This window comes from Podarcis liolepis, assembly GCF_965112155.1.
Source record: "Podarcis liolepis genome assembly, chromosome: 1".
NCBI lineage: Eukaryota > Metazoa > Chordata > Lepidosauria > Squamata > Lacertidae > Podarcis > Podarcis liolepis.
The window spans coordinates 108,775,183-108,799,384 of record NC_139554.1 but is presented as its reverse complement, the minus strand read 5'-3'; the positions used below and the strand labels follow the sequence as shown (position 1 = coordinate 108,799,384).

The window sequence follows — 24,202 nt, the reverse complement described above, 5'->3', positions numbered from 1 at the left end:
CATTTATTTAGAAAATGTGTATGCTACTCTTCCCTATCATGATTTACTAGAAGTATTGGTCACTAATACATTTAGGCTGAATTTCCATCAGAGCCGTTGAGCAGAGTGTTTGACTGGGATCATGTACTTTTAGTCCCATAGTCATAATTTTCAGTGGCAAAGGACTTCAGAGAAAAAACCTGGCAGGAATCTTCAGAGAATTGATAATATTTTGTTCCACTTGGATTCCAGAGAAGGGTTAGGAACTTCTTGTTACAAGACAGCATTTGGAGTGTCTGAGATGAGGGGAAATGGTTTAGCTCTAGTGACATGCAGAGAATACCAGAAAATCTCTGAAGAGAGTTGCATGCCCTGTTGTTGCAGTCTGCCAATTTAGCAAGCTGGTGCTGTGGTGTGGTTGTGCCAATACAGGAGATTTGTTGAGATGGCTCCCAGTACATTTCCGAGCACAAGTCAAAGTGTTGGTGCTGACCTTTAAAGCCCTAAACGGCCTCGGTCCAGTATACCAGAAGGAGCGCCTCCACCCCCATCGTTCTACCCGGACATTGAGGTCCAGCGCCTAGGGCCTTCTGGCGGTTCTCTCACTGCGAGAAGCCAAGTTACAGGAACCAGGCAGAGGGCCTTCTCGGTAGTGGCACCCGCCCTGTGGAACGCTCTCCCACCAGATGTCAAAGAAATAAACAACTACCACACTTTTAGAAGACATCTGAAGGCAGCCCTGTTTAGGGAAGCTTTTAATGTTTGGTGCATTACTGTATTTTTATATTTTGTTGGAAGCCACCCAGAGTGGCTGGGGAAGCCCAACCAGATGGGCGGGGTATAAATAAATTATCATTATCATTATCATTATTATTATTATAGTCAGAATCTCAGGTGGCTATTGGCAGAGGAGGCAAGGGGAAACCAACTAGGGCTGGGCAAAACCATGGGGGAAGCACATCTTGGCATTGGGTTATGTGTGAACATCTCGCTGGCAAAGTAAAGCTCATTGGAAGAAATGGACATTGTCAGTACCAATTCGCTGGTGACAGTGTATTAAATAAAAGCACTACATCAAAAGGCACTGCAACTTGGCAAGGAAGACATAACAGAAGCAGACAGCTAAAGATTAGAGCTGGACAAAATAAATCCAAAGCAGGAACTTATTTCTGTCGTTCTTAGATGTGAGGGTGAGAAGCCATTGCATAGGCTATTAAAAAGCACAATAGATTCTCTACCAATGCATTTTGTTGTGTTCTGTATGAAGTGAGGAAAAAAGGAAAGCCTGCGCTGGCTAGGGCTGATTGGAATAGTAGTCAAATAACAGCTAGAGGGCATCTGTTTTAGGAAGCCTGCTGCAGCCACTACACAACATCTTTTAGGTGTTATTGAACTCTCTTAGCAAACCAATGCCTATACACATTAAGGTTTTTCGTGTGCCCCCTAATTCTAATTAAAACAACCAGGAAGAATGAAACATATTTCCACAATTTAAGTCAAGAAGGTTTGGTACTGAAAATAAACACTGTTATATTAAATAAAACTGGCATGCTTTCCATTTGCTGGTGTGCAGTGGGTGAGAATGGTTTACTGACCATTGTCCCTAATTACTGAAAAGAATACCTCCTGTATGAGATGTTTACTGTGCATGTTAAGGGTAAGGAAAGCTTTGTGGATAATGTGTATAATAACTGGTCAGTGTGCACATTCACCACGTCCCTTGGAGACTGTGCACATAATCTAACCATGAAAAGATAATTGTGCACTTTTCCTGGTCAATATATACAATCTTCAACAGGCCCTATCTTGACTACGTTTTGTACGTGCTCTGGCCATTATGCATTGACTCTAACAGGCAGCACCTCTCACCAGACTGCATATTTTCCTCACATGCTTTTTGCTTGTCCTTCAATGCCTGTTGCTTGCCCAGATGAAGGATTCAGAGAAGTGTGTGTGTGTGCTTTAGTGTAGGAAGCTCTGACTTTAGCATGGTTCAAATGTAGCCTACTCTACATAGATGAGTCACACCCTTTGCTCTGGCCACTTTTGCCTCTTACTCCACCCGCCAGTGTCATGCGGCCCCCAGAAAGTTTGACATGATGAAATGTGGCCCTCTGACTGGAAAAGCTTCCCCGACCCTGCAATAAAGGCTTTGATAATCCAGTTTATAAAGAATGCAGGGACGCGGGTGGCGCTGTGGTCTACACCACTGAGCCTAGGGCTTTCCGATCAGAAGGTCGGCAGTTTAAATCCCCGCGACGGGGTGAGCTCCCGTTGTTCGGTCCCAGCTCCTGCCAACCTAGCAGTTCGAAAGCACATCAAAGTGCAAGTAGATAAATAGGTACCGCTCCGGCGGGAAGGTAAACGGCATTTCCATGTGCTGCTCTGGTTCACCAGAAGCGGCTTAGTCATGCTGGCCACATGACCCAAAAGCTTCTCTGCGGACAAACGCTGGCTCCCTCGGCCTATAGAGCGAGATGAGCACGCAACCCCAGAGTCGTTCGCAACTGGACCTAACGGTCAGGGGTCACTTTACCTTTACCTTATTATCACAGACGTTAATGAGAACTTCCAGCAGTCTGTGTTAAGGGCATCTGGCACCATATGTGAAGTTAACTTCCTTTTTTTATCCTAGTTTCCCCAAGGTCATTCAGGTGGTGATGTGACTGGAAGCTAGAAACGTTTTCTAGCTTGCATATCCCAAAATGGCAAGAATCTGCTGACAGGAGAAGCATTCGACTTCTACCACTTTTAAGGATGGGCTGTCTTGACTTCATTTTGTCTCTTGAGGAAAAGAAGATTTCGTAGCCCACAGTCGTTCATTGCATAGCCCACCCAAACGGATACGCATGCAGTTCCGGTGGCTCCATTTCAAGAACTGATACTGCCCAGAGATAAAAAGGTAGGACACATTTTCACACTCGGGTATTCGATTACATTTCATAGGGAGCTTACTCCCACTCACATCCACTCACTATGTGGATTCCTTGCCCCTCCCTGCACAGTTAAAAGTCCTGTATCTTGAGCCTATTTAACCTCAAGCCTGGTCTAAACTCTTCACATACCTCTCCTACTTCCTTGTGGATATCTTTTCGCTCTTACAGTCTCTGGCCCTTTGTCTTTTCTACCCTTGGTACAGATTCTGCCTTTCCTTCCTCCTGTGTGTCCTGTGAAAGTACTTACACCAAGGTGGTTTGAGAAAGGAAGACCCTGTATCTCCTTCTGCATTATGGGCCGGGCATCTAATGATATAGTCAGGGCTCCCCATGCCTGAACTTTGACTACGTGGTTAGAAAGGATTGCCTCAGGAAGAAAGGCATAACAGGGCCAAAACTAACAAAATGAATTTCAACAGAGACAAATGTAAGTTTCCTCACGTAGGCAGGAAAAACCAGCTACAGAAATAGGGGACACCTGGCGTGCTAGTGAAAAGGATCTTGGGGGCTTAGTAGACCACAAGCTTAACATGAGTCAACAGTGCAATGCAGCAATAAAAAAGCGAATGCTATTCAAGGCCACATCAACAGAAATATGGTTTCCAGATCAATAGAAGTAATAGTATTGTTGTGCTTTGGTCAGAGTACTGTGTCCAGTCCTGGGCACCACAATTTAAGAAGGATATTGACAAGCTGGAACGTGTGCAGATGAGGGCAACAAAGATGATCAAGGTCTGGAAACCAAGCCTTATGAGGAATGGTTGAGAGAGTTGGGTATGTTTAGCCTGAAAAAGAGGAGCCTGAGAGGAGATGGGATAGCCTCTTCAAATATCTAAAGGGCTATCAGATGGAGGATGGAACAAGCTTGTTTTCTCTTGTTCTGAAGGCTAGGGCTCAGACCAATGGCTTCAAGTTACAAGAACGAGTATTCCAACTAAACAGGAAGAACTTGCTGACAGTAAAAGCTATTTGACAGTGGAACAGACTTCCATGAGATGGTGGTGGGCTCTCCTTCCTTGGAGGTTTTTAAGCAGAGGTTGGATGGCCATTTGCCAGGGGTGCTTTAGATGAGATTCCTGCATTGCAGGGGGTTGGACTAGATGACCCCTGAGGTCCTTTCCCCCAGTGCTGGGCAAGTGCTGTTAATCAGGCACACCCCCAGAGACTTATGAATCTGCTTGGTTTCCAGGGCTCTCTGTGGAGCTTATTCACATGGATGTCTGAAGCTGCTCTGCACATGACCTGCTGAACCTCTGAAACGGGGAATTGACCTTGGCCATTGAGACAGTGCATCGTAGGCATCCATTTCTCCTGCTTCATATGCATAATTTTCCTTTGTAGGAATAGAAGTCTGGGAATAGCCAATCATCTTAAACATAACAAAGCACAACCTACATATCAAAGACTGCCTAAGTTTTGCATATATTTCAAACAGGTTCTATTTTAGGCTTGTAAAAATTGGCAGTGGGTTCATTAATGCTGAATGTTTCCCTAACACTCTCTCTCTCTCTCTCTCTCTCTCTCTCTCTCTCTCTCTTTGCATTCTTCTTTCTTTTTCAGGTCATTCTTATGCAATAGGCTAAAAGTAATTTAAATGTGCAGGATGAAAAAATGGCACAGGCACTGCTGGTACCACCAGGACCTGACAGCTTCCGCTATTTTACTAGAGAATCTCTTGCAGCTATTGAAAAACGCTGTGCAGAGGAAAAAGCTAAAAAGCCCAAACAGGATCATTCAGATGCTGATGACGAAAATGGACCAAAACCAAATGGTGACTTGGAAGCAGGGAAAACACTTCCATTTATATATGGAGACATTCCTCCAGGAATGGTGTCCGAACCTTTGGAGGACCTTGACCCTTATTATAGCAATAAAAAAGTGAGTTGTTTTGTTAAGACTGGCTGGATTTTGGCCACTGCATTAATGCCGTTTCACTGTTTACTTATTTCACCAGAAATCCCTCTCTTTCTACTTGATTTCAGCTGGAAAACATTTGGGCTTGCACAAAATGTTGCTCTGTTTGCATAATCATTTTTTTATTTAATGACAACATGCATGTTCTTTCTGTTGCCTGCTCATACAGAGGCCCAAGCTCCTCTGCCCACCACCAAGAGTTCCCTAGCCCTCTTCCCACCTTTGAGTTCTTCCTGGGGTCCTTGGGTCACCCTTCCATCTTACCTCAGTAGCTGTTCCCAGGGATGTTCCAGAGCTGTGGGAGAGGAAAGCCTAAGGAGAAGCCCTTTCCAAAACTCCCTTCCTGCCTGGTGGCAAGGCTTGGTGAGGGCTCCTCTTAAAGGAGAACCCTCACCAATCCCCACCAGCCAAGTGTGTGTGTGTGTGTATGTGTAATTCAGAAACTGCTCCTTTTCAAGGAGAAGCACTTTCTGAAGCTCCCTTCCCACCCAGCAACAAAGCTGGCGCTGGAATGCCTCCCATCTTGCCAACTCGATGAGAAATAACACATTCTGCAGATCTTTGCTGCTGTGCCCTCTCCACCCCTAGGGGAAGGGTATATGAGCCGCAAAGCTGGTGGCGGAATGCTGTGCCACCCCACTGCTGCCTCCTCTTCTCTTACCTGGATTGCGTCTGTGGTGGTGGTGTGGCGGGTGTTTGTGGCAGTGCTGCCTCTTCCATTTCCACCACCTGAGGCAGCTGCTTCATCCCATGTCATGAGTGGGCCGGCTCTGCCTGTTCTTAGAAGGAATGTACTTTCCTGACTCGCCCCTGAATTTTCTCCCATAAAGAGTTCTCTGTTGCTTCCTGCTGCATCTCCAATGCCAAGGCAGTATGTGTTGTAAGCAAATCTCCCATTCAAATATATGTTGTTCCTCTGGTGGCAGGTTCCTCTCCAGTTCCTCTCCCTCTTTATAGTATGCCAAGGAGGAAAAGTGCCTCTCTTACATCTGTGAAGACAAGGTTCAGCTGCTTCAAGCCCTTGAAGCCGCAACGGCAGTCAGCCCCTGACAGGTGTACTTCCGGGTTGGTACCCAAGATTCCATGGCACGGGGTGTCAACTCCATCTGGTGTCTGCAGGTACTGGGACCTGCCGTGGACTCTTTCTCCGCTAAGATTGCAGAGACTGTGCTGGAGCGCAAGGCCCCAGTGATTTATCATCCTTCTGCGAAGGTTTTGAACGGATGCTGTTGAATTATTGTGGCCTGTGCCACTTGTAGAGATCAACTATGAGTCAGTTCACCAAGCCAATAGTGGTGTGTCACCAGCTGAATTTTTGTGTTTGTTGATTGCCTCACCACACTCCTGAATATGAGTTCTCGTGTCTTTGCTCAGTCCACTTTAGGAAAATGGTTGTGAGGAAGATGATCAATTCACGGGAAAGTAGTTTTGTGTGCATATGTATCATTGGTCTTTGATGCTGCCTTTAGGATGAGGTGCTCTGATTACTTGGGTCACCTTGACAAAATAAAATAAAATAGTGACTCTAAGCGGTCTTGCTGTTGATAATAATAATTCTATTAACTTGAGGGGCCATTGGCTTGAATTCAGTTGTAAAAGCACAGTGGGATGAGTCAGCAAGAAGCTCCATCTTCCACTGAAATAAGCGAAGCAACAAAGTGTAGGAAGTAAATAATCTGTGAACAATACATGATTGTTTTTCGTTCTTTTTTTGTTTTCCAGACCTTCATAGTATTGAACAGAGGGAAGGCAATTTTCCGATTCAGCGCCACATCTGCCTTGTACATTTTAACCCCTTTCAATCCTCTCAGAAAAATTGCTATTAAAATTTTGGTACATTCATATCCTTTTCAAGTCGTTTACCTTTAAGTGTTTGGAATTAAATTTGAAGTATTTTCTAATGCTATTTTGAAAACAACAACAATGGCTGTCCTGTTTACAGATACATTGTAAACCAGTGTCCCTTGTCAGTAGTTGAAAACACATGCATGTTGAGAACAAGGGTGGGGGACGTGTTATGCTCCTGAGGTTGTTGGTCTGAAACTCCTATTAGTCCCACACGCCATTGGCAAAGGGGAGGGATTGTGGGATTTGGAGTCCATCAATATCTGGAGGGGCACAGGTTTGCCAGACTAGCTTTAAAAGCATGAAGGATCAAGTTCAAAGCTTTATTGACCAGAAAATACCATTTGTAGTTGATGGACTTCAGCATGTATCTAGAACTATAGCAGTACCTTTCAAGAATGACCATTTGACAATATTGAGAGATTCAGCAAGAACCAAGATCTTTGCTCACAGTTTATTTAGGGAGTGCTTCTTAATTAATGTTGATGTTCTAAACCAGGGATGGGGAACATGCAGCTCGCCAGATTTACATGTGCAGGTTACCAAAATGGCACAAGCACTGCTTGTAGCACCAGGACTTGACACGTGGAGGGCCAGATGGTAGCAACCCCTGTTTTAAAAGAAGCATCTCAGAAGTAACTGGATGGCACTGATGCACTTTGTGGTGGAGGGGCACATGAGAAGCGACTTGGGGATTTGAGGAGGAGAAAGCAATTGGAGCGAACGGAGCAGAGAAAATTCATTATCCTTGCCCGTGTTAATGTCAACATTTTCCATTGAATATCTTGTGAGTAATCTTTTATCTGTGATAAATCTTTTATCTGGAAAGCTAAACCACTAAGTGAAGCATTAACAGGGAAGGAAGAGTTATTTCAGAGTCTTAGGCTGTCTTCAGAAACTTGTAGAAAGTCCACAAAAATGTCCAGATTCGGAAAATAGAAAGAGACAATAAATGGCTAACTGGTTTTTAATAACTAATGCCACAGTTGTATGTATGGCTGGTTCATATAGTTACAGGTAGATACTGTGCTGTCTTGGGTCACACACATGCCTATACCCTGCTAGCAAATAGAGAGCATAACCTCTTGATAGTGACACATCCACAGTGACCTGGCAGCAACTTCTGCAATTTCTTAAGATTAGTCTGGTAAAGTAGATTCTTCCCTAGAAAAGCTCATGCTACCATGAATCTATTTTTTTAAAAGAGTGACACAAATCTCTGTCTTTTCTTTTTCTTTTTCTTTTGCTGCTGCATGCAAAATGTTGGAACTCTTGAAAAGTTGTGTGTGTCCACTGCTTTTATTAAAAAGAGGTTATTTAAAGTGAGTGCTGTCATTAACTTGGTTTTATAACCTGATCTCTGATTTAATGGTCATCATTCCTTGACCACATCTTACATTATTCAGCATGCTAATTATGTGCACTATTTTGACCAACTGTGTATTTATGACTATGAGCAACCCTCCAGAATGGACCAAGAATGTAGAGTAAGTACCGTAAATACCTTTTCCTTTTCTTTTTTTGGAAAACGTGTTATCTGTTTTGATTCTTTGCTATTTCAGATGTGAATTTTGACCAGCTGTCTCCAATAAGATTCCTATGATGATTTGTGCATTTCCTTATCCCTTTTCTTCAGAGCTTTAAAGGAGATCCTAAATGAAAACATATTTTGTGATTTTTGTTTGTTTGTAATTAATTTCCTGTTTTCCTTCCATGGAACTCAAGACAGCATACCAAGGGTGTTCCCAGCAGTCTTCTGTCTAGGCGATGAACAGACAAGGCGCCGTTCACACAATTAGCAATCATGTGAATGGCTTCTTAAACATAAACTGCAGGAGTGTCCGGGGCCCATTGGAATGTGTGCAGAGAGTGCAGGGGACTGTAATCCTCCCCCTTCCCATGCTGTGCTTCTAACTAGTCCTCCTGCACCTGCTGTTTGCAGTGGACAGGGAAAGCTCCCTTTGGAATGAATGAGAACTCCCCTGCCCAAACACAAATAGCAAGTATAGGGGCCCTGATCTGGGTGGGGACTACAGGATGGAGCACAGGGTTAACCCCCAACTCCATGCCAAGGTAAATGTAAAGGGACCCCTGACCATTAGGTCCAGTCGTGACCAACTCTGGGGTTGCAGCACTCATCTCGCTTTATAGGCCAAGGATGCCGGCATTTGTCCACAGACAGCTTCCGGGTCATGTGGCCAGCATGACTAAGCCGCTTCTGGCAAACCAGAGCAGCGCACGGAAACACCGTTTACCTTCCTGCAGGAGCGGTACCTACAGTATTTATCTACTTGCACTTTGATGTGCTTTCGAACTGCTAGGTTGGCAGGAGCAGGGACCGAGCAACGGGAGCTCACCCTGTCACGGGGATTCGAACCTCCAACCTTCTGATCAGCAAGTCCTAGGCTCTGTGGTTTAACCCACAGTGCCACCCATGTCCCAAGGTCTTACTATGCCTTACTAAAAAGCTGCTCATGTAATTGCTAATTGTGGACAGCGTTGCATCTAACTTGGTCCTCGTGCACCCTTCACATGCTATGTCATGTGCCTTTGCACCATGTCCTGGGATTGTCTTATAGGGGTTCAGCATTTTTTCTTGCACTTTAAATGGAGCATGTTTAAACTGTCACCACACTTAGCCTAAGGGCTACTCTCGGCCACATTGTGTGCATGCTGTATGCATGCTGGCCATCCCTGTTGTCCCTGCCATATTCACATGGAGGTGGGACACAAACATCATGTTGTACACTTGTTAAAACCTATGTGCACAGTCCAGAACCCTACAGTTAATTTTCTTTTTTTTGGAGTGGGGGGAGGGAATGACAGCAAGATTGTAGTCTGCATGTATAGTCATACCTTGGTTGTCAAACGCCCTGGAACTTGGATGTTTTGGCTCCCGAACGATTGAAACCCGGAAGTGACTGTTCTGGTTTTTGAACGTTCTTTTGGAAGCTGAACATCCGACGGGACTTCCATGGCTTCCGAATGGCTACAGGAGCTTCCTGCAGCCAATCAGAAGTCGAATGCTTTGGAAGTAGACCGGACTTCCGGAACGGATTCCATTCGACTTCTAAGGTACAACTATATAGGGTTTTACCTGTGTATGACATAATAGAGTTCCATCCACCTTTGACAATGCAGGGGCGGTGGAAGTAGAAGCACACTCAACTTAGCCTTCCATGTGGCAGGACAGAAAGGTCTTTAAGGTATCATCTGAATTGGTCCTCTGTCTCAGTGATGACAAAGTCTTCCTGTTAGCAGAGCTATATTCCATTAGCTTGTCTGTATCTTTCTAGCCAATGATTTTTTAAAAAACACAGTACTAAGTGTTAGATACAGCAGGAAGGCACCTGATGGCAGCCATCTTACAGAACCTAAGCAACTCTGGGTCTTGTCAGACGATGCTTTGGGTAGCAGATTGACTGGAATACCATGAAAACTGCTTAGTATTGTATATGTAAGGAAGGCAAAACATACATGCCATCAGTTATTTCTTAGCAAGCCCTGAAAGTGTGAGAGAAGGAACTCTGGTCCTGTACAGAAGATGCAATTTTCTAGGTTCCCAGAGAAGCCTTATTTTCCACATCAGTTGAATAAGACGGAGGTTTGATAAGTAAACAGTGGAAATAGGTAAGGAGGAGTCAGGTGATGGAGATGCAAGTCTGACTCATATAAGACTTATTGTTCCAACGGGGCTTAAGGAAACGCAGTACAGAATATGGAAGTCGCTTGAAGAGCAAAGACTAGATGGCAGAAAACATGACAGCACATGGGGATGTAGGAAGGTGCTTATACTCAGTTGGACCAATTGATCCGCATAGTTCAGTATTTGTTCTCCAGGGTTTCAGGCAGGAGTCCATTCCAGCCGTACCTTGATTGAACTTGGGACTCTTGGCATGCAAAGCACGTACTTTACCACCAAGCAACAACCTTTCCCCAAGAAGGAGTGGGATTAAATAAGAAACTTGACGAGAACGGAAAAAGTAAGAACAAGCTGCAAAGTGGAGGGCTTTTCTTTGTGTGTCAGCAAGCCAAGCTTCCCTGTGGGATGCTCCATTCAGTTTCACTTCCCCTTAATTTCTCATCTCCCACCCTCAAAAAAGCACCCAGTAAGCATTCCATGTTGCTGGACTCCAGTGCTAATCATTATTGATGATTGGCCATGCTGGATGAGGCTGATCGGAGCTGGAGTTGGATAACACCTGAGCAACTGGTTGGAGATGTCTGGAGTAGATGGTGTTTCTTTGGTTTCATCAGCATCCAAACTCTGGAGAATGAGGTCACTGTTAGTATATAGGGATGGACATCCAAGAATACTGATTTCACAATGCGTGAAAAATACTTTGTTTTGATTAACTTGTAGTTGTTTCAGTGTATCGTTACTCCTACACGAAGATAAATTTATTGGAGGAATCTAGGAGTGGAAGGGGAATCGTGAAGAACTCATATGTCTATTTCTCCACCAACATACATGTTAGAATGGGTGATTTGACATTATCCTTATTTGGTGAGAACAATTAAGCAGTTGTGTGGTAGAATACATTATGTAGCACAATTTTGGCTGTTGCCCTGATGGTTTCAGTGGTTAAAAGGGCTTCTGTATTTCTTAAATATGATGCAAATGTAGCACCATAGCTGCTGAACCGGATCAGTTAGGGTTGCCCTTTTCTTTTTGATTCAGGTACATCCAAGGTGTCTAAAACTATTTTATGAGACGCTCATTACAGAGGATAAAAGGAAGTCAACAATAATTCTTTATTTTTATGCCTTTAGGTACACATTCACTGGAATTTATACCTTTGAATCACTTATAAAAATTCTCGCAAGGGGCTTTTGTCTAGAAGGTTTCACTTTTCTTCGAGACCCATGGAATTGGCTCGACTTCAGCGTAATTTTGATGGCGTAAGTGCTTTAACCATTTGTTAAAAGCTTATAAGGGCATGGAATTAGTGTCAGTCTGTACGAGTGTTGGGGAAATTGTTAGCCTCCTGATGCTGGACTCCAACTCCAATGTAGACAATGTGCAATGGTTAATGGGAGTTGTAGTCCAACAACATCCAAAGGGCAGCAGATTTCCCCACCCCAAAATATACCATACCAAGAGGCATGTATTGAAGTAAGTACAAATTCTGCTATCAGTAAAGTTTCCAATTCACAATATACAAAACAGCAAAAGCGATGTTTATTTACTTGTTTATTTACATTTTAGGAATGCTAATTTCATGTCCTGCATTCCAGGAACCATCATTTGACAACGTGCTAATATATTAAATTAGTTTAGTTCAACCTTTCAGGTCCAGAATGGGTGTTTTACTTTGGCGAAACTTAACTGCAGGTGTCAGTTTGTAAATGTGAACCTTATGCTTAGTATAATATTGCAAAAGCTGAAATCACCAAGTTGGTCTTGATGAAAGACCCCAAGTCATTAGCTTGAGCTCTGCAATTCTGAGTAACTGTGATTTAATTCTACAGGTATGTAACAGAATTTGTAAACCTAGGCAATGTTTCAGCTCTTCGAACTTTCAGAGTGTTGAGAGCTTTGAAAACTATTTCTGTAATCCCAGGTAAGAAGTGAGTGGATTGATGAAGTGTCAGGCCCCTTGTATCTCCAACTGTTTTTTGTGTGCTGTCATTGTGTTTGTGTGTGAACTCCCCTATTGCAGATATTTGACAGAGTTTGTGGACCTGGGCAATGTCTCAGCGTTGAGAACATTCAGAGTTCTCCGGGCATTGAAAACAATATCAGTCATTCCAGGTGAGACCTAGGTTAAACACGGAGGCTGATTTTTCAGTTCCACTATTTCTAGCACTAGTCTCATTAATCACTGCCCATATTGCTAAAAGTCAGGAATCGGAAGATCCCTTGTCTTTTCAAATCTACCATTTATTTTAATTTGCAAAATCAGCCTTCGAGTTTAGCGAACAATTGCATGAGACGTCTACAGAATGCACAGCCTATCTGTTACATTTTGTTTTGGGGTTTGCTTTTTACTGTTGTTGCTGCATAAAGGTGACAATTTTTTTCCTTCCACACTAAACAGCTTTAACACTCTAGCATTTATATTGCTATATATCTTAGCACATATTGTCTGAAGACAGCAATCTTAAACCTGGGGCGAAAATAGGCTTTATTTCACCTGGGTCAAAGACTCAGCTTGGCATACACACACGCATGTGCATTTGTGTACACACGCACAGAGGCTGGGAGCATCAATGGCACCTCTTTAGGGGCTTCACCCTGGGCAAAAAACCTGACTAGACTCTGCCCCTTAGCTACAGCTCTGTTTAAACACACTTATTAGAGAATCAGCCCCACCGAATCAGTGGAACTTATTTCCAAGTAAACATGCATAAGATCGAGCTGCATGGCCAAAATTTGAATTAAGCTCTGAAAGCTTTTATTTTATTTTATTTTATTTTATTTTATTTTGTTTTATTTTAAAACTTACCTGTTTCAATAAACATTGCTTGGGAACATATTAATGAATGTCAATGTGAACATAGCCTGGGATCTTATTCCCTACCTATTTTTCTTCCTTTTTTTTCCTTTGGGGAGTGGGTGAGGCGAAGAATGGATTGTGATTGGTGAAAATGCTTTGTAAGAGAAGAAAAAATAGGGTTTTACTTTGTTGTTGTTGCTGCTGCTGTTTTTTTGGTTTTTTTTGTTTTTTGTTTACTAAATGCTATTATTATATGTTGGCATTCCATGAATGAAAAAGCTTCTTGTTTTGCAAAGGGGGAAAAAAGGTGTACATTTAATGCAATGTACACAGTGCATTCATGGACAGTTTTTGCTCTTCATGCGTTTCCACAAGTTCTGGGGTACTGTTCATTAAGCTTTACTGTGTCGCAAACAAGATGTTGTTCGCTGTTTCTGCATGGCATCTTAAATAGGATGGAAGAATGCTTGATACTTATTAATACGTCTTTCGATCCCATTTGCAGGCCTGAAGACCATTGTGGGGGCCCTAATTCAGTCAGTGAAGAAGCTCTCAGATGTGATGATCCTGACCGTGTTTTGTCTGAGTGTATTTGCTTTAATAGGGCTGCAGCTTTTCATGGGGAACTTGAGGCATAAATGCCTGATTTGGCCACCTGAAAATTTTACTTTTGAAAGCGACTTCAATAATATCACAGTGGGAGAAAATGGTACTTTTGTTAACACTACAGAGAGCACCTTTGACTGGGAGGAGTACATTGAGGAAGAAAGTAAGCATGATTGATACAAATATATACACCTACATAGGACGTGTGTTATGCAAGTTATATATATATAAAAGCTGAAACATTAAAATTAGGGATGCAACATTTGGTCCAAGCAGTTGACTGTTTCACCTGCCTAAAAGCCTTTTGATCTGCTGACAAAATGGTCTCCTCCAATTAATCAGGCAGCAAATTTCTTTTTTAAAAAAATATATCAGCAAGTCATGTTTTAATACGCACTTACAAAAGGCACAAGCAACAAATGCCACCACTGGAGGCATTTCTCCTCTCTTGCACAGGAGGGAATGCATCTTTTAAGACGTGCCATCACCTAAAATTAAAAAAAAGAGTATTATTCTTCAGAACTTTTCTTGTTATTCATGCACAAATTTATGCAGTTCAAATCAGTGAACTCTGGAGTGAGTAATCAACTAAGATTTCTTTAATTTGTGTAGCAATCCTTATCCTTACTCTCAATCAATAGGGAGCTTTTAGCACTCAGGTGCCAAGACAACAGTGATTTGGAGAGAGATTCCTAGCTATTATTTTTTTTAAAAAAAAAAAAAACCGAAACAAATATTTGCATAAAGTTGTGTAATTTTTTTAAAAGAAGCATATTCTTTCCTTTGATGGGATCCAGACTACCTTTTGGTAGGAATGGGAAAGGTATTTTTTCCCTTGATAACCCTTCCCCTTGCAGCCCACTCTGCCTCTTCCCAAAAGGCTGCTGTAGGGGACCAGCCCATGGGACCCATCAGAAAAGCAGGGGAGGTGGCACTGAGAGCTGCCGGGAGGAAGGGGAGTTGCTAAAAATTGCCTCTCCCACTCCGTTTCCTCTAGTGGGAGCCTCTACTGGATCTTGAGCTTCTCTGCAAATGGAAAGACAAGATGGGGACCAAATCACTTGGTTATAGTTCTATATGAATCTGTGTTTCATAACAGCAACGACTGAAAAATACAGTTCTTTATCCTTTCCCCCCCAATCAGGTCATTTTTATGTTTTGGAAGGACAAAGAGATGCCCTGCTTTGTGGCAACAGCTCTGATGCTGGGTAAGAATTTTTAATAATTCATTGAGTTCTCTACAATAAAACTAAGGAGCACCAAGCCTCTTGACTGAGAGGTACCTGAACAGTCCAGCATCTATTAGGAGCTTTGGTATGAGTGAGCAATGTCAACTACACACACACATACCCTTTCACAAGCAGTCCTAGGAGTCCAGAATGTGCCAGGCTAGAATATAACCTAATGTAAATAAGGCATCTAGTTTAGGATATAGGATCAAGATACATGTACTGGCTTAATCTCCATAAAAAAATATTTAAGTGAGATAATAAAGCAGTTTGGCAATTAGGTGCACGGGTTTCTCCTAGGGGAGAGAGAAGAGTAGGCATATGCCAGCAATTATCTCATTTGAAACGATCTGGGCTTAATTGCTAGAGCAGCTTTCTGATTCCAGAGGTCACCTTCTGCAAAACTGCATTGGCTGGGGCGGTGTGTGTGTGTGTATGTGTGTGTGTCACTATTTATGATCCTATCTTTAGCTAATGGGTTAGAGCTGACAGCCCTACGCATGACATAGGGATTTCCCAGCCTAAACCTAAGCCTTCTCTCTTTTTCAATGTGGCACGTTTATCTGCCTTTTTAATGTCATAAGGTGGTTGGTTTTGTACCTAACTCTCTTGATTAATTCACTTGGGGGTAGGGAAGCTCTTTCAGTCACCTTCCTTTATGGACAAGCTTTAGGGAGTCGGTGGTGGGTGAGGCCAGAGGCAAAAGAGGGCACAACACTTATGGTGAATATTGCCTTTGTTCGGGAGGCTAGTTTCTTCGCTCTACCCTCCATTCAGGCAAACAAGAAGCATGATTGGGTTTCAAGATCTGGCAAAAGCATTCAGGGAGTTCTAGGGAGGTTGTGTGGCCTTAAGAGACCCCAGATGAGAGTCTTGACAGAGAGGTCTTGTTTGTTCCACGTCCCTGAAGCCACTAAAGACGATCAGCTGTGCGGCTGTTGTAGACTCTTGCCATTTGAAAAAGCTCTCCCAAAATTTTGTCTGTGTCTAGTGGTCATTGGATGCTACTGGTTCATACCTCATTTGAGAGGTATAGTCATAGTGAAGATGCCTATGTAACAAATGAATAAGTAACATGGAATTAAGAATATGGATCGAAATTAAGGCTATAGATAGTAAAGAGAAATGAAAGGCTTAAAAGCGACTCTGGAGCAAAGCATGCCTCTACCAAACGTCAATCCTATTAAACAAGCCCTTTTAGCTTTGTGCTGAGTCATTGCAGTAGCAAAATGTTTGCTTGAGAGCCAATTAGAAATAATAAAATGAGGTGATAAAATATTTGAGTTGCGTTTAAATTATTCCATGAGCATTTGGCCTTGGAATTAATCATAAATGTTTCATTATTAGTCCAGAAGCTTGTCTGTGTTTGTCTGTTGCATAAAAAATTGACCAAGTGCCCTGTGGCAACTTAAAAGTCTTAACAGATTGAATGGCATGATGATTCTGAGACATACACTCCTTCGTCTCATGTGTGAGCCGAATTTAATGTTAATGTTAATGTTAGATTTATCTTTTAAAATACAACTGTATATATGTTTTTCTGAATGAAATCTTGTAGACTCCCAATGGAATCCTGTAGACTCGACAATATAACTTTGGAAATGAAAGATTAGATGCCTTGGTCAGTGGTTCAGCTACTTCTGGGGCAATTCACAGCAAACTAAGGCTTGCAACCAATATTGCCTTATAAAACATACTTCCAAGGCATATGTACAGTGGTGCCTCACAAGACGAAAAGAATCCGTTCTGTGATTCTCTTCGTCTAGTGGTTTTTTCATCTTGTGAAGCAAGCCCATTGACGGATTAGCGGATTAGCGCTATTAGCGGCTTTTAGCGGCTTATCTGCTGATCGGATCAGCTGATAAGCGGCTTAGCGGCTTAGAAAAAAAAGGGGGGGGAACCAGCAGGAACTTGCAAGACATTGTCGTCTTGCGAAGCAAGCCCATAGGAAATTTGTTTTGCGAAGCACCTCCAAAACGGAAAACTATTTCGTCTACCGAGTTTTCCATCTTGCGAGGCATTCGTCTTGCGGGGCACCACTGATGCAAAGCCTCATTTCAGAAATAAGCAGACTTACAGTGCAGCCCTGTACATGTCTACTCAGAAGTAAGTCCCAATGAGTTTGGTGGGGGCTTACTCTGAGGTAAGTAGGAATAGGATTGCAGTCCCAGGCACACATTGCTCCTAAATCTATGGACTTAAGTTAGCAAAGACTAGGTTTGTTTCATTGATTTTAATGGGACCTCTAAGCGCACCTAACTTGGTCTGGATCTAACCTCTTATTTCTGAAGAACAACTAGGAAAACAAACTATTCAATTTAGGGGGGGAAATGTGGCCTTGAAAATACCACACAATGGAAGCAAAAGAAATATTGTGTTGTGTTTCACTATGGTTTCCTTTTTCATAGTCAATGTCCGGAAGGATATGTGTGTGTAAAAGCTGGTCGAAACCCCAACTATGGCTACACAAGTTTTGATACCTTCAGCTGGGCCTTCTTGTCGCTCTTTCGGCTGATGACTCAGGACTACTGGGAAAACCTTTACCAACTGGTGAGAACCATCACGAGGCAAGCTTAGTATGTATGATAATAAAAGCAGAGGCTTTCTTTCTTAGAATCATAGAGTTGGAAGAGACCACAAGGGCCATCGAGTCCAACCCCCTGCCAAGCAGGAAACACCATCAGAGCACTCCTGACATATGGTTGTCAAGGTTGTCTTGCTGACTGTGTGTAACTTTTCAAAAAACCTGACGCAAAACCTGAAGCAATTAGTTATAATTTATGCATATTTGGGGCATCATTACAATTTGTGGTTGATGAATAGGCAAGGCAGTATCATCGGCAGAAAACCTAACTGGTGAGACCTTGTTGTTTCTCCCCACACTAGACCTTAAGAGCTGCTGGCAAAACGTACATGATCTTTTTTGTCCTGGTGATTTTCCTGGGCTCTTTCTACCTGATCAACCTGATCCTGGCTGTTGTTGCCATGGCCTATGAAGAGCAGAACCAAGCCACCATGGAAGAAGCAGAGCAGAAGGAGGCCGAGTTCCAGCAGATGCTGGAGCAGCTGAAAAAGCAACAGGAAGAAGCCCAGGTAGCTTCTGGAAAATGCACTGCTTGTAATGCACTTGCTATAATGCGCTGACATAAACTTGTATCTTATCGGATTTTTACGTTCCTGGGCAGCACCTGCCAAGGCCCTCTCTGACATCTGTGGGTTCAGGGATGCAGGAGAGGATATATTGACGGATTATATCCTTATCCAAATTGTGCTAACAAGTTCCCAAAATATCAGCAGAGTAAAGCATTCCCCTTTATCTTAAGTTTGCAATGGTAGCGTGTGCTCAGGTTCGCTAGAACCTCTATAATAATCACTCTGGTAATTTCCCCTTTATTCCCTCTTAAAATACAAGACACAACACAGTCCTTTACAAAAGTATAAAAAGAGTTTACTCGCATTCTGTTCACATCAGATCCCAGAAGGCAGACAACTTAATAATGTAATATACATTTGGATTCTATCTTACAAGAAGATAGTCCCTTTGTCCTCTCTTTGCTGGGAGCCAAGAGGGCATCTTTAGCTTGTTGCTTCTTCGAAGGAAGAGAAGAGAGAGAGAGATGGCTGCCCCTGCCCTGTGCTTTTGTCGTTACCTGCACAGGTGAGGCCACACCCACCTCTAGTCACATGCGGAGGAAGTCTGTCCCAGCTTAGAGGGAAACAGGAAGTTTACCTGCTGGCTGGACAAACATCCCTCCCCATGTCTAAACATGTACACTCTAGGAATGCTGTAATTGACTGCTCCTGTGTTTCACATCCCACAACATCCAGAGTTCTCTGGACCTTCTGATGTTCTCCTTCTTGTTGCCACTTACTAGCCTGCATGCTTGGTCTCCCTCTCTCTCTCTCTTGGCCAAGTGGGAGTGATAGGACTGAGGAGCCAGAGAAGCTAGTTGACTTTCCAGCCCTTTCCCTCCGGGTAGCCCACAGATAAGAAGTGGGTGACTGCAGGAGGCAGGCAGAATGTTTGGGGTTGGGCAATAGGGGCAACGTTCCTCCAAATCTGCAGCTGACATTGGATTTAAGCTTCCCTATGGGGTGAGCTCCCGTTGTTCGGTCCCTGCTCCTTCCAACCTAGCAATTCAAAAGCACGTCAAAGTGCAAGTAGATAAATAGGTACCACTCCAGCGGGAAGGTAAACGGCGTTTCCGTGCGCTGCTCTGATTTCGCCAGAAGCAGCTTAGTCATGCTGGCCACATGACCCAGACACCGGCTCCCTCAGCCAATAAAGCGAGATGAGCGCCGCAACCCCAGAGTCGGCCACGACTGGACCTAATGGTCAGGGGCCCCTTTACCTTTAAATATCACAAAACAGCAAGTCTGCTACCGTTAAACACTTGGTGCTAATTATATAAATAAACGTTTAGCGGGTGTTTATGTACTTATATTTAGCCTCAACTTGTGTTGCATTCATCAAAGGAATTGGGACTATGTTTCAATGTGTACCTTTCCTCCATAAATGTGCTTTGCTCTCCTCACGCCACCTTAAAATACTTGGTGTCACCTGAGGCACTGCCAAGTTGACTTTTTATGAGAATTCCGGGATTCCATCATTCCAGGGGATGATTGCCCTAGAGTAAGGAAGCCTGCATAGTGTGGCTGGAGTGTATCCATCCCATGCCTTCCCTCCATTTTCAGCTGAGGTGTATTCTTATTGCATATCCATGTGGTTGCTAAACACAAGGAAGGAGAGTGGGGCAGTACTCACTAGGCCTCACATATGCTAGTCCCACCCCTAACCTCTGTGTGGTTGACTGAAGCCATGAATGGGGCTTTATGTGGACACAGCTTTATGTGTGATAGGGAACCCTGGTGTGGTCTCAGTTCCCAATCAGGCATTCAGGGACTTTTCTCATATTCCTCCAGCTTTGTGAAGGGTAGTATGAGACTGCTGTACATGCAGCAGCTGAAGACAGGGCCTGCAGGCATGATCCAGTCTTAGCAGTGTACAGGAGGGTCTTGGGAGATCAGACTGGCCTTGACCAGATCCAGGGCCTTTTGGCTGTGGCCCCGGCCTGGTGGAACGCTCTCTCACAAGAGACTAGGGCCCTGCAAGACTTGACATCTTTCTGCAGGGCCTGCAAGGTGGAGCTGTTCCGCCAGGCCTTTGGTCAGGGTTCAGCCTGACTCGTTTTCTCTTTGTATAAGAACAAGCATGAAGGAGGTTCCCAGCCCACTCATAGGTCCTTATAATATCAGTGGAAACAGTTGGTCCTGGCGAGTATTAACTGCTTCCAATTTTAACCTGAAGATTGCCACTTGTCCAGTTTTAATTTTAATGTTAATTTTAATGTTAACTGTGGGGTGTATCTTAACTGATTGATCGCTTGTGTTATGCATATCGTCTTATCTATATGACGTTAGCCGCTCTGAGCCTGGCTTTGGCCGGGGAGGGCAGGCTGAATGATGGGAGTGAAGACACTCCTTATCAATGAATGTGACTCGTCAACGAGATAGGAGGTCTAGAAGTGAAAAACTCGGCAGAAGCAAATAACTAATGATCCACTGGCCTTCATGATATTTCACTACGAACTCTTAAATAGTAGGATGGAATTGGCTGGTGTGTTCCAGAAATATGGGCTGGTGGAAGTAGCTGTGAAGTAGAAAAGATTGGGAGCTAATGGCTCTCTGTTGGACTATAATAGGAATAGGCATGTTCTAAGCAGAGGCAACATACCATTGGTGGCTAACTTATTAAAAACTACAGGGACAACTACAGGGACAACTGTATTTTCAGAGAACTTCATTACCTTAAAAGAAGAAAGCAAGCATTATTTTATTCCAAATAGAGAGGCACTAATTATTGACATTTGTACGTAATTGCTTTGTGACTGTGTAACCTTGGAAGCAATAATGAATCCCTCTAAGGTTATGATTTAATGTGGTAATCCAACTAATGCTAATTACCTGACACTGTAACACAACAGACAACAGCAGCTGTGGCAGCAGCATCGATGGCATCAAGAGATTTCAGCGGTGTGGGTGGATTGGGGGAGCTCTTGGAAAGTTCCTCAGAGGCATCTAAATTAAGCTCCAAGAGTGCTAAAGAAAGAAGGAACAGGCGGAGGAAAAAAAGGCAGAAGGAACTTTCAGTAGAAGAAGATAGGGCAGAAGCCGAACAGTTTCCTAAATCTGAATCGGAAGACAGTATCCGAAGGGGAGCTCGCCTGTCCTATGAAAAAAGGACTTCAACTCACCAGGTAAAGTATGCAAGCTATGTAATTCTGAGGCAATTTTTTTCATGTATATCCCAGGTCATAAGGAATAGGACAGAGCCCTTTTCATGGTGGCCCCACAGCTGCACAACTCTCTTCCACAAGAAGCCTGCTATGCTATAAGACCCTTATAGAAAATCCATTAAGGATTAAGAAAATCCATTATTTCTTTCTTTTTTTTGGTCCAAGTCAAAGCATGCAAATAGAGACTGGCTTTGTTTTGCAGTGTCTCCCACTGAATTCTATGGAACAAGCTAAAAGGCCTGCAGTCAGGGTCATAGCTAAAAGAGGGCAAAGCCTGCAGATACTGGGGGTGACCAAGGGCAGAGGGGGATATTTCATCCTCACCTCAACAGTGTCCCTGAGTGCATCCTTTTACTTTCTCCCATATAAGTTAATATTTACATTTGAGGACAAATAAGGGGTGGAGGCAAAGGCTGCCCCACCACCACAGTGACCCCACTGTGGGAGTCGTACCTCTCCTTCCAGTACCGAATGTAGTGTCGGGGGGACAAGTGGGGGCTGCATGATCCCAAGACTTAGGTGTAGGTGTTATACATTTACCGTATTTTTCGCCCTATAGGATGCACTTTTTCCCCTCCAAAAATGAAGGGGAAATGTGTGTGCGTCCTATGGGGCGAATGCAGGCTTTCGCTGAAGCCTGGAGAGCAAGAGGGGTCGGTGCGCACCGACCCCTCTCGCTCTCCAGGCTTCAGGAAGCTGTCCGCAAGCTGTGGGAGAGCTGTGCGACTTCGCGCAGCTCTCCCATGGCTTGTGGAGAGCTGCCTGCACCCAGAAGCCTGGGGGTGCGCTGAGCTCAGCGCCCCCCAGGCTTCGGGCTTCGCGCAGCTCTCCGCAAGCCGTGGGAGGGCTGCGCGAATTCGCGCAGCTCTCCCACGGCTTGTGGAGAGCTGCCTGTTCTGGGGGCTGGGGGGGATGTTTTTTTTTCTTTATTTCCCCCCAAAAAAACTAGGTGCGCCCTATGGGCTGAAAAATACGGTATTTCTAAAACTTGCCGCTACCAAAGTCCTGAAGCAATTTATAGTCAAAGGAAAAGATCAAATAGCAAAAATAAAATAAAACATATTAAAAACATGCAAAACAAAATATCATAAAAGGGTTTATCTCCATCTTAACCACCACGTGAAATTTACATGTGAAATGTTGTAACGCAGATAATGGTGGTTTAAAATAAAAGTTGCTAAGCCAGGAACTTCAAACCTCGTATTTCAGAGTATCTTTAGAACCAATAGGAAAATCAATCAGACTAGTCCAGGGATTACTGGAAGTTTAAAGTAACTAGATCCGAAAGCATATTCAGATGCAGGAGCAATAAATCTTAACAAAAGGATTGCCTCCCCACCTCCCAGTACCAGTGATGACTTTATTTATTCATGAGTACTGCTAATGAAATATGCAGAGAGGGAGTAAAAGATTCCATTAAGGAGTTTCTTGTTGTGCAATTAAATAAAACTGTGGCCAGCAAAAATTGATTCCCCTCCCCCCCTTCTCTCAGTAGCAAAGTCACAATCTTCAGGTCTCTTGTGGCTGCTGGATGTTGCTTGAAAGCATTAATTGATGAGACAGTATGATTAATAAATGGTGGATTAATAGATCTCAAGTTAAATGGATTTAGCCATTGGGCTTCCCCCAAAGCAGTAAGCAACAGCCGCCTACTTAATATGCTTTCTTTTGCCTTCGGTAGCATCTACTGATGTTTGAAAGATCCCCCTTGAGGATAATGTAGGGTGGGTCATGGCTATGTATAATTAAATGGTTGAGGGGATTTTGTCTAACAATGTTGCCTTGCATAATGGGTTAGAGAAGAACAAGTAAGCCTGGGCTGTGTAAATGGGTGTCAAAACTTAACATAGGAACCTAGAAGTCCCCTTATACTGAGTCATTGGTCCATCTATGGTCCATCTACGAACACTAATATATTTAGTGTTAACTCTGAAAGTATGTACTCAATTCTGAACAAACCAAGCCTCGTCATAGCTGTCAGAGGGCTGTGAAAATTTGTGTGCCAGGCTTTTTGGACTCGTCTACCCATGAAATTTCTGAAACCAAAGGGGGTACATTGGTTACCAGGTGTGATTTCCCCCCCCCCAGCTCTCCTACCCCACTATTAAGGTTCCAGGGATTGAAACTTCTGCAGGCAAAGCACTCGTACCTGAGCTAGCATCCTTCCCAAGACCAGGGACATCTGGGTCTATGGAAGAATAGGCCAAGTTGAATATCCTGAAACTTGTGACCACAATCCTGGTATCACATCTCACAGTTTTAATTGATTAAACTAGCATGGTTGGACCGAAGCACCATTTACTTGAGTAAATAAGGTGATAAGTCAATAGCAATTAAAACAACAACAACCCACGAGTGGTTCCAAATACTAAGTGTGTTCTTGTTTCCCCTCTTCCCCTCCCCCAACTCCCTGTCACAGTCTTTGTTGAGCCTTCGCGGCTCCTTGTTTTCCCCGAGGCGCCACAGCAGAACCAGCATTTTCAGCTTCAGAGGCCGAGCAAAGGACATAGGATCGGAAAACGACTTCGCCGACGATGAACACAGCACCCTCGAGGACAACGAGAGCAGAAGGGACTCTCTCTTTGTCCCAAACAGACACAACAGCGAACGCCGCAACAGCAACACCAGCCAGGTGAGCCTGTCGTCAAGGATGGTGCCGGCGATTCCGGCGAACGGGAAGATGCACAGCACCGTGGATTGCAATGGCGTCGTTTCCTTGGCGGGAGGACCTCCTGGGCTCATATCACCTCCTGGGCAGCTTCTGCTAGAGGTGAGAAGCTTCCTATTCCACTCTGTCGCATCTGGCATGTTTCTTACATCTTAGACCCCTAGTGGGAGATCTCAAGCTCAGAGGCCGAATGAACAACTCTGTCTGGCCCTCAGAACTCTCTCCAGGCCACACCCACCACTGATTCATCTTTTCCCCCTGAGTTTCTTTCCTGGCTTGAATGTGCGCA

The 24,202-nt window shown here is 43.7% G+C and overlaps 1 protein-coding gene across 1 annotated transcript in view; it reads left to right on the top strand.

Annotated features, from left to right (window-relative positions):
• Positions 1–24,202, top strand: part of LOC310703421 (sodium channel protein type 2 subunit alpha-like) — a 71,004-nt gene that overhangs the window by 9,073 nt on the left and 37,729 nt on the right. Inside the window, exons 2-13 of the mRNA XM_083495796.1 lie at positions 2,615–2,881; positions 4,476–4,793; positions 6,552–6,672; positions 8,074–8,161; positions 11,448–11,576; positions 12,338–12,429; positions 13,620–13,883; positions 14,865–14,928; positions 17,358–17,499; positions 17,836–18,042; positions 20,934–21,206; positions 23,665–24,015. Coding sequence (XP_083351922.1) covers positions 4,527–4,793; positions 6,552–6,672; positions 8,074–8,161; positions 11,448–11,576; positions 12,338–12,429; positions 13,620–13,883; positions 14,865–14,928; positions 17,358–17,499; positions 17,836–18,042; positions 20,934–21,206; positions 23,665–24,015 — 1,998 coding nt within the window. The 5' untranslated portion in view covers positions 2,615–2,881; positions 4,476–4,526. The remainder of the gene's footprint in view (positions 1–2,614; positions 2,882–4,475; positions 4,794–6,551; positions 6,673–8,073; positions 8,162–11,447; positions 11,577–12,337; positions 12,430–13,619; positions 13,884–14,864; positions 14,929–17,357; positions 17,500–17,835; positions 18,043–20,933; positions 21,207–23,664; positions 24,016–24,202) is intronic.